Source organism: Malus domestica, chromosome 06 (genome assembly GCF_042453785.1).
Source record: "Malus domestica chromosome 06, GDT2T_hap1".
NCBI lineage: Eukaryota > Viridiplantae > Streptophyta > Magnoliopsida > Rosales > Rosaceae > Malus > Malus domestica.
This window is the reverse complement of record NC_091666.1, coordinates 22,572,564-22,583,934: the sequence shown is the minus strand read 5'-3', so window position 1 is coordinate 22,583,934 and position 11,371 is coordinate 22,572,564. Positions and strand designations below refer to the sequence as shown.

The 11,371-nt window shown below is 35.1% G+C and overlaps 1 protein-coding gene across 1 annotated transcript; it reads left to right on the top strand.

Moving 5' to 3' along the window:
- The first annotated feature begins 1,996 nt into the window (after nt 1-1,996).
- LOC103454638 (umecyanin-like) lies at nt 1,997-3,424 on the top strand. The gene is made up of 2 exons (XM_008394234.3): nt 1,997-2,363; nt 2,883-3,424. The coding sequence occupies exons 1-2, from the start codon at nt 2,186-2,188 to the stop codon at nt 3,266-3,268; spliced, it is 564 nt and encodes a 187-aa protein (XP_008392456.1). The 5' UTR covers nt 1,997-2,185; the 3' UTR covers nt 3,269-3,424.
- Nucleotides 3,425-11,371: the final 7,947 nt, after the last annotated feature.

Below are 11,371 nucleotides of genomic sequence, written 5' to 3'. Positions count from 1 at the left end.
TAGTCATCTTATCTAATTCATTGATCTCCAGCCCAAATCACCCACATTGACGATTTATCCCGCCAATACCTTATTCTAATGTGCACACCGAGCTCGCTTGGACGGGTTTCACAATTAATAGATTCAACTACAAAAAAAGCTAATTTCCACATTTTTCCACAACCTAAGTAACTCCTTTACTTCCTTGACATATGATAATGATCATGCCAGTGTATAATATACCACATTTATAATATATCACTTCTAAGCCAATAGTTAAATATATATATATATATATATATAGCATGTTCACATATCAACATTTCACGTAATACAAATAACACATTAATTAATTAATTCCCCAAATTCCCCTACCTCGAATCCTCACTTCTTACTCCACGAGTACTTCTTTTGCTCATCTCCTTTTATTACTCTCGTACTCACTTTCTACGTAGGGTATGTATTGCATGTTCCCAAAAAAAAAAAGAGTAAAGATGGAGCATTGCTCCTATTTATACTATAAATGAGGCGGCAAAACTAGTTGTTCTCATTGGTTTATAGGTTTCTCTACAATCAACTTCTCATGCTATAACACCATTCCATTGTAACTATAGGGTTCATTAGTCATCATCATAGCCTTCAATAGTCATCACACTAAAGTGCTTACTAAGCACTCTAAAACCACCAAGCGACGACACATAACCTACAAACTTTCCACCAAACATGCTAATAATATGATTAGTGTCCTTAGGTTGGCATGGTGGGTAAACACCACATGGCAAACTTAGCCACTCAATGAATGCCATTTGTCCTCAATTTCCTAGTCCAATTGTCTGAATTTGTATAGGCTCTGAAATGTAAACCGAAAATTGTTATGATCTCGAAATGAAATACACTTTCATCCTATGACGTTCAAAATAGTAAAATCTACAACGCGTTCTAAGCACTTTGAAAATTTAGGAGTTCCACAATCTATCTAAATAAACTAAAGAAGGGTGAAGTCAAATTGAATTTTTCCTATTCCAAATGGGTTAAATATAAATTGTATATGGTTTGTAGTCTAATTTCAACCCAACCTTAGTTAACCTAATCAACTTTCTATTTAAATATAAGCGAAATAAAATTGTTCCCATTTATGCATGACTAAATAGAAATAAAAAGAGAAGTCTAAAATTTTAATCATATAAGCACGTCGTGTATAAAATTTAGAAATTATAAGACTCCACAACATTAAATAAGATATCTATTAAAATTAAAACAAAAATATAATATGAATTTGAATTAAGTACACATTAAAGGACTAAAATCAATATCCAATCTAACACCAAATTTTTATTAAATTTTAATCTTCTTTAAGGATTTATTAAATTTTAATCTTCTTTAAGGGTTAAAGTTCAAAAACATCTAGTAGTTGTTTTGTTGGAGTGGACAAATTTGTATAAAAAAAATTAAAAAAAAACTCTATGTACATGTAATACGTTGTCATAGTGAAACCAGAAACATTTTTAGTGCGGACGTAGCTCAATTTTGGTGAATTTGCGATATATATCGTTATGTTTTTGTGCATTTGTATGATTTATGGTGTAATAAGTTAATCCAACTATTGACATCAACAATGTCCATGGTAATCATGTTCAGACTTACACTTGATTGACAAGTTTAACGACTAGTTAACCACATCCGCCATACTAATAGATTAAAGTCAATAATTAACTAACCTGAAAACGATTCATATCGAACAGAAGCATAATCAAATCAGAGAATCGTTTATTAACAAATTGCGTAATTAGGTTCAACAAGACACCTGATGATTCAAATAGTCATTTGTTATTTCTCCTAAAATAGCCAAAACACTGCATGCAGATTGTTAGTTTTTCGTGCTAAAAACCCTCTTCTCCTTTGAAAAATAGGCGAAATTCCCTTCTCATATCTCTAACAACATAACCGTTGACGTCGTCCGAAACCCTTAAAATACCATGCAATCACAGGAGCAAGCAACTCCAAACAATTTTTATAGCAGGCATCCATCTCACTGTTCTTTTAGCCGTCTTGTGTTGAAGGAAACGAGGACTAGGTTACAATATTATTATTTTTATTCTATTTTTATTATAATTAAGCTTCCTTCAACACCGGCTCACCAGGGAAATAAAATAAAATATTTATAAGTAATATATATCGAAAGATATATAGAAAGCCGGGAGGCAAGATGGGAAAGATTCAGATTGCGGGGTTCCTAGCGGCAGCAATGGGCTGCTTCTTGATGGGATCAGTGAGTGCTTTCACTCACATTGTTGGAGGAAAAGAGGGCTGGTCTGTACCTGAGAACAAAACTTTCTATGAGGACTGGGCTTTTCCAAGAACCTTTGGGGTTGGTGACAGACTTGGTAAGAACTTCTAGTTGATTTTTCAAATTTATGAAGGAAAAAAAAATAGTATCCATTTTCATCTTATTTATTGTATAAAAGGCTTTGAATTCCCAATGTGGGTTCTAACCGATAAACGAACGAATGATCTGTCTGATTGGCTTGAAAGGGTTTCGGTTTTGAATACATGGAATGAGGTTCAGAACGAAACCCTTAATTTAAAAACAAACAAGGAGTTTCAGTTTGATTCTCGAAATAAATTAAATAGTTTGTACATTTGCAACATGTGTATAATACTCCGAATTTACTAAAGATTCTAAATGATTTTTGTTTTCAAACTAAACAATGAGGATGAAACTCGAACCAACCAAATATGGTTTTGTCTTGGCAATCGAAATTCCTTTGAGCTACGTAAATCAAAGCAAGTTCGGCTTGGCCTACAAATTTTCAAACTTTAGGTTCATATACTCTTGAATACCATTTGATATATCTATATATCTGGCTAACAATTCTTGCCTGAATGTGTGGTCCGAATTGCAGTTTTCCCCTACAGGCCCGGCTCTGGCAACGTAGTAGTCATCAACAAGGACGACTTCGACAAATGCACACAGAAGAATGTCATCTACATGTATTACAATGGACCAACCATCCTCGACCTCACAGCACCAGGTGACTACTACTACTACAGTGGCGTCGGCAAGCACTGCGAGTTTGGCCAAAAGCTCCACATCAAGGTCGTCAACAAGCCTGGATCGTCTGGCAAGATTTCCCCATTCAAGCTTGTTTCCAAGAACACCAAGACTACTGCTGGCGCGCCTGCCCCCATCACAGATGCGGCTGCTCCTGCTCATTCCTCAGCCACCACCATTCAAAATGTTGGCATGGCTTCTGGTTTATTGACCGTCTTCTTTTCTCTCTTCATCTAAAGAGAGATTTTATGTACTTTTGATATTGCCCTTGACAAAGTAATTACATGATATATATCATCCATACTACAATTAAGAGAAAATTCTGTCAAACATTGTACTGGAAGATGGATTTTTACCCCTATTAAATTAAATAATCTTAATAATTCGTCTAAACCATGAAGTTACAATTACATTTACATGGAATCTTAATTTAGTTTATCTAAATGCGCCTTTTCGTGAGTCAAAAGTTTTGAGTTCGATTCTTATATAATATATAACTTTTACAACCATTAAATTTACACTCTACAAAAACAGTGTTATAGAAATCAAACACATACGGTCTGATTTTCATGTATTGTGATCAAACTCACATAAACTATTGTGGAATACCTTAACGGCTCTTGGATTAACAATGCGGAAATGCAGAGATTTGACTCTTAATGGACTCAAGCTGCCCTTCGCTCAATAAGGTATAGGTATGATGTCAAAGGAAATAATGGACCATCAATTCAGCCCATTCCAACTAGATAGGCCTTAAACTATGACCCAAGAAGCCTGACGGTAGAGTATTGGAAATGATCAAATCCATTTTTAGAGCGTGTACAATGGAAGAGGATTCAAATTGTAGATCCAAACTCAAATTCTGGCTTTCAACACATTTTGGACACGAAAATATACGGCTACTTCTATGTATGTAGATTTCTAAGAGACATTTTGGATACGGTCCTTAACTATTAATATTCTTTTACTGAAACCTTGTTGGTTTTCAATTTTTTATCGAAGTCCCTAAACTTAATGTGATAATGTATTTCTATGTAGGTTACTATATTTTTTTAAATTAAAATTTGAAATTTTTGGTATTTGTATTAATGAGATTTTAAATTAAAAACCCCCATAATTTGTGGATTAAAATTATTAAAATATAAATTATACTCTCCAATATATTGTGTATGTGTGTGTGTATGTATTCATATAAACATGGGTACATATTTTTATTTTAAAAATTTTGTAACTGACATGTAAATTCATTATTGCATTAATGCAAGGGACCTTGATCAAAATATGAAAACTAATAAGGTTTCAATTAAAGAACATTAGTAACTAAGAATCGGATACTAATTTTTCCTTTTCTTTATTGCAGACAAATCATAATTTGACATATACATATATTTTTTTTTATATGCTTGTAATAAGTCACTTGAGTAAATATGTCAGCTTATCATTTATAGGCAAGGAAGAATAACTGCTTAACATTAAAAACGAACCAATATTCTTCTCAACCACACATTGCTCTCTGCAGATCTTTGTTTCTACTAGCTGAAAAAATTAAGTCAGATGAGATACGGAATAACACATTTGAGGCCGTGAAAAAAGGAATAAAATTTGGATAAACAAAAAGAAACCGGCTGAAAAAAAACAAAAAAAGAAAAAAAAAGGTAAAGACTTTGGATAAAGAGAACAAAAGGAAGATTGAAAGTGCAAAAAAGAAACACACAAGAAGTGCATGGTTGGAGTGTGTGCTGTGGAGTATAGAATAACTTATATATATCACAAATACACTGTTACGTTGGTACATATTATCCCAACAATACAAGAAAATGGGTTAATTTCTCACCATGTCTTCTTGTATCATTAGCATAAAACATCATCGTGACAGTATACACATACCATACAAATCGCTCACGTGATGATTGTTTGATATTTCAACAAATATCATCCATCCATCACTCCATTAAATCTCATGAAAGATATCAATGTCCGACCCATAGAGGAAATCTCACTCGATATTCTGTATCAAGAGTCTTGCTGTCGGGTGGCTGCTCAACTTGGCTCCCATTTGACCCTACCTGCCTGATTTTCCACCCACAATGCATGACTACTGCTTCACTGCAAAGTCACATGCATGCATGCATACATTTAGTCTGAAAATTTTAATTTCTGCAATTACTCGTACTGCACATATTGTTGTACGGATTTGATTTGCTCGTGGAAAAAGTAAGCTTGCTGTACGGATTTGATTTGCTCGTCGAAAAAGTAAGCTTGCTAGCTAGCTAGATATTTAGATCTGGGGACAACCTCAAATAAATAGAGTGGTTTTATAATTTTATAGTCACTCACCCTCTTTTCTTTCAATTCTATACCTAAAATAATAAATCCTAGCTAGCACCTGGTCAAAATTGTAATTTTCTTTGTGACATTGAAACATATCTCAAGTTCGAATATTTCTTTCATGTTCATTTGAAAGAAGAGCAAAAGTACTTAGAGATACGTCAACCTTAAGTGATTATTACTAAAAAGTGTTTGGATGCGTTTTCTTAGACCATTTCCAACCCACCCAACTAAATGCTAAATGATCTGACCCAAGAAGGTGACAATAATAAGAGCTTCACAGCTTATCCAAATTATTGTTTTACCTAGTGAACCATTTCCACGACGTAGGGTTATTTCTTGCAAAGTACAGGGCACTCGAGAGTAGAGTTTGTTACCCCTAATTATTAATTTGTATTCCGTTGATTATCTGATATGTTGTTTCTCAAAACCAGCGAAAAAAACAAAGAAGGTGAGATTTTTTTTTTGGAATGTAAGGGATCCTTCTGTTGCATGAAATCCTTTTTCCCTCAATTGTTATGAACGGGACAAATATTATGGATTTCGAATCTCTTTGATAGCTCTGATATCTATTAGAATTTGCAGCCACAAATTTTATGTACAATAAAAAAAAATGGACGCGGAGAAACGAAACTCTCCAACCAAAATATTCAGAAAAAGTCAACAAAAAAAAACCACAAAATCTAATCCCATGACTTCAAATCTTGGCCAGACAATCCCAAATGGGCTTTGCAAGACCAAAACAAAAGCCCACAATTCAGTGGGCCTGGTGGTGCTCTTATCGAAAAATGCAGGGCCACGTCATCGGCAAGAGAGCTGGTGGGACCGCAATCGCAATCGGATGGCGCAGAGTCGCAGACACAGTGAAGAGTGAGCTGGACAGGGGAGGAGGAGGTGGGGACCGGGACCAAGAATGGGGCCCAAAGGCAGAAGGCCCAGTTGCAGCACTCGCACTTGCACTGCTCGAGGTGGAATACCGTTAGCCTGACATGACGTGTACGGCTGTGATTGACTGATTACGTGGGGAGGTTGGACGAAATAACAAAGAAGATCTTCTGGGTTGCACTCAGTAAATCTGCAAGATTTTGGTGTGTTGTGCAGAAACATTTAAGCGTTGGGTTGGTTTTTGCATGTGTCTTGTGGCCTCTCTTTTCCCCTATGTTGTTATTGTTCACAGAGAGAGAGAGAGAGAGGGCAGAGGCGGCCTAGCCCCGACCAAGGTTGAGGGACACAGAGGCACAAGGGCTCGTTCCCCGAAATAAGTCACAAATAGTGTAACAAAAAATGCTTAACTTCTTACATGTAAAGATTTATAACTTGTTGTAAGCAAATCATAATTTCACAAGTGTAATTTAGTTACAAGATATATTACGCGTTATGATTTATAATTTATCTTAGATTCTTGACAATTTGACAAAGAATTCATTCTTTCGGTGCACCAAGTCTATTGTGCATGTAAAAGAACACGTGATTCACTTGCATATTGCTACGATTGCATATCATTGTACATGCGTTAAGATTGTGATGTATAATTATTATTAAAGAGAACTCATTAAGATCTCATTTGAAATTGTTTCTTTAAATAGTATTTATGCTCAAAATTACTTTAAAACTCTTATGTCATAAGCACATTGAAATTTTTAATAAAATTGTAAGTGCTCTCAGAACCCACAAACACTTCTAACATTTTCTACCAAACATAGTCATAAGTGTTTTTGTTGATTTAAAGTGCTTTTAGTTATTTAAAAAACACTTACAGACATGCTCAATAATGTTGATTATGTTGATATATAAAGAATTGGAGAAAATCTAGAGGAAAATATAAATTTAAGAAAAACCCCAAGTCCGAGGTGCAATATTTGAGGGGATGATGACGTTGAATTGATACGGACCGTGGATGGGTTGATGAATATCTGGGTAGGCATTGTATTTTGTCGAGTGATTGGAAGTGTTTTGGTTTGGTTAGTTAGTTCATGCATTTATGTGGTCTCATTTGAGGTTTATGTATACCTAACTTTAGAGATGAAATCGCTCCATCTACTATTTTTGTGCTTTTCAATGTGACTATAAATACTATTTTGTTGGATTTACAACAAAAATTCAACACAATTCTTGTCATATTTGACAATATATTAAATGCAACCTAGAACTTCAAGAATGAAGTATTACAGTCTGGTGGTATTTTTTTCACTTGAAAATGAGAGATCTTAGGTTCGAATCTTGTAGATGACGAATTCGATACCAAATTAGACTGCTCATTGTGTGACTTAGCCGAACTCCTCATCCCCTAAATGTAAAAATATCGATGTACTAAAAAAAAAACGAAGTTTCCTACTTCCATTTCAACTTGGAAAATGTTCTAATGCTACATGTGCTTGCCTTAACTTTACCTATTGGGTGGTTTAGATTAGACAGGATCGAGATTGAGTTCAATTTATTTATATTCAGTTCTATCTCTGTAAAAGGAACTTGTTGTCCACAATATGTTGGATAGTTGTCCAATTTAATAAGTATAGGCTCGAAGGATTTAAATTCACTAAACATGAAAGCCCCATTGTCCATTTTAATTGATTGGTCTTGAATAGGATAGGTTGTTCCTAGTTGTCGCTCATGTCTTAGCTTCTTGCGTGACTAAACATTACATAAAGGTAGTACATATTTCATATGATATGACATGTTACGTTATTAAACTATTGTATAAAATAAAGATGTCGTGCAACCAATGTTTCTTACAAAAAAATCTAGTAAGAGAAGTTACAGAACATATCTCTAATAAGCATCACCTGAAACAAAATGAAATAACAAAAAAGAGATGGATCTTTCTTCTTCTTAACTGGGTGGTTTGTATATGTTGTGTATGATTGTAGGGGACCCCAAAAGTTTAAGAACATACAACAAGGAACGGAATTGCTGTCCCTATCTCTCTCCGGCCAGGCTTCAATTGGAGGCTAAACAAGTCCTTGAAAATCCCAGCAGTCCTACATAATTAGGACACAGGACACGTACTGAAAAATCTCATTCACTCCATCATTTCAAAGCTCTTGCATTTTAAACACTTGGAACTCCATGATCCACCAAGAAAATGACATCTCAGTCCTCCCCAATAAATACCAATACTATTCATGCAAATTTAACACATGCATGCATGCATGCCTGGAATTTGTCGCAAAAGTTTTTGAAGAACTAGAAACCCAATAAAGGAGGTTTGCAGAATTTTGCAATACAAAAGTAAAATATCGCAAATAGATTGGGCAAACAAAAAAAAAAAGGAAAGAAACAGAGAAAAAGACAGATTGGGTTTCTCAGGCGTATGTTTGTCATATTAGCTATGTTTGCAGGATAGAAGGCTTTCGGGTCTGTATCCAGAATTTGCCAAAACCTATTTAATAGGGCATTTTGGCACTTGTTTGAGAAATCAGCAAACGGAATGGAAGTTTGGATTTTGTGGGATGGGGCATCTGGTTTTAGGGTTAGCCAGCCAGGTACTCTGTGAGTTTTTCTGCTGCTGTAGTGGGTGAGGCACAATTGGTACAATTTATATGGTGGCATTCAAAACTATTTCATGGACCACTGGACTGCTTTTTCTTCAACCCTGTCCGTTGATGTGATTTGATTTGATTTAAACCTTTCTTCGGTTCGCAATCTAACAACATAGACGTTCTAAACGGGTGTTTAGTTGACAAAATGAACGATTAATTGGTTTCTTTTAAACAAAGTGTGATTATTCATACAACTTTGCTCTGCAAATTCTCTCCAAACTCCAAAGTCAAAACTATATGGTGTTCATATAGAGTTCGATGACAATAGCTATGTCTACGCATATCTCTTTAAATGAGACGCGAAGTGAGAGATGCATGGACATAAAAGGTATTAAAAAACTACTTTGTAAAATAAAATTTTGCATTTTAAGTTGAGGAACGTGTTCTTTTAAGTAAAAAAACATAAAGAAAAATAACGTGTTTGGAACACAAGTATTATTATTTTTACCTTAAAAGTAAGAAGGAAAATAATAATACTTGTGTTCCACTCATGAGGGGACAATCTACTTGCCTTCTTACTTTTGATTAATGTATTTTTACCTTACGAACTTCATGATCTGAACTGTTCATACTTTTTATCATCATCTAAACATCATGTCGGCAAAAAATTATTCAAGTTGAAGATCATTTAGTCATCCTCGTTTGTCAAACCAATCGACTATTTTTTTAACAAGTAGCATCCTCATAATGAACCTTCCCTTTGTTTGATGCATTTGAATCGCTAATTAATGATCTTCAAATTGAATGATTTTTTGCAGATATAATTTTTAGATGATTATAAAGAGTATAAACGGGTCTGATTATGAAGTTTGTGTGATCAAGATATGTTAATTAGAAGTGGGGAGACAAGTAAGTTCCCCCATTAGGGGTACACAAGTATTATCCATATAGTTTTTCCATTTGGTAGTAATGTTTTTCCATTTTCTATATTAAGAAAATGATGGGGAAGGTGAGGCGCACGGGTCATGCTTGTGGCAACGGTGGTGCAGGGTGGTGTTGGCGGCAATAGTTGTCACGGTAGGGGTGGCACGATTATACATATAGGGTGGAGGTGGTGGCAATGGTGGTTCAGGTGGTAGAGATGTTGGCGATTGTGGTGGTGGCATGGTGGTGAAGGGTAGTGTCAGGGGCAATAGTGGTTTAAGGGTGATGGAGGTGATAGTGGTGAAGATGGTAGCAGTGGTTCTGGTGACAATGTATGTGGGGATGGCGGCGGCGGTGATGATATAGTGTGGGGGAAGTTATGGTTGTAGAAATGGTAGTGGTGGCAATAATATGGTCATCGGGTGTTGGTTACATGATTGAGTTTTTAGGTCTTAAAACTCTAATGTGATTAGGTGTATCTCTTTTTTTCTTTTTCTTTTTTCTTTTAGATGTAGACACATGAAATACCAATTTGACGTTTTGTAACACATAAGATTTTTTTTGTATCTAATGTTTTGTATCAAACGCATTTTATTACACTCGTATACATAAAATGCGAAAATAAATATTTCAAAAACGTAACTAGACCCTCAACACCCAATCATAACATAAGCAACATAAATGTCTCAAAACTTTAGTCCATCCTATCAAGGCATGGTTGTATCAAATATATATATCTAATAAAGTTGTCATATAACCCTTCAATAATTGGCATCTTTTCAACCGTTCTTTGAACAACAAAATTGTCTCCCTTTTCTCGTCAAACATTTTGATTGAGTGTGTGACAGAGAAAAACGTACATCCATATTGCTGTTTTTTGGTCTCACTCTCCCACTTGCTCACTCTATCTACGTGTTACCAAATGAAAGCTCCCCAAGCAATGCATAAAATAACAAGTCTCCCTCCCACCCAAAATAGCCATAACCCTGCCACTATAAATCACCATGGATTCCATTTCCTAATACCAGGATCCTCTCCTGAGCAGTTCCCTAGGGATCCTAGGGATCCCGCAATCATGTCCGTTCATTGTATATCGTACGGTCAGAAATTATTTAAAATTTAAATTTTAAAATTCAAATATAAATAGTACCTAACGAAAAATGACCGCACGATATAAAATGAACGGACAAGATTGAGGGATCCCTAGGATCCCTAGGGAACTGCTCAGGAGAGGATCCTGGTTCCATTTCCTACATTAATTCCATCACAACGTGCCACGTCTCCTTTCAATATATCAAGACCCATGAGATATTTTTTTAGTGTATCCAGAATATAAAATGATGTATACTATCTATCACACTTCTGACAAAGGAACATTGAAAAATATACCTTAAATTGTCACATATCAACCTTATCGTTTAGTTGTATAATAACATGCGGTGTGCTAATATGTGTGCCGAAAAGACATAAAAATTTCTCAAGACGTTGTCGGATTCCATTCCGCTCTAACCACTCATTTATTTCTTAATTTTGTTGAAAATAATTGGATTTATCACAATTAGGCCACTACTTAATTTGTTCTTAATTATTGGTAATTAGATCTGCCATG

Coding starts and splice junctions, on each gene's coding strand:
- LOC103454638 (XM_008394234.3), top strand. CDS start 2,186: ATGGGAAAGATTCAGATTGCGGGGTTCCTAGCGGCAGCAATGGGCTGC. Junction 2,364..2,882: donor TGGGGTTGGTGACAGACTTG/GTAAGAACTTCT, acceptor TCCGAATTGCAG/TTTTCCCCTACAGGCCCGGC.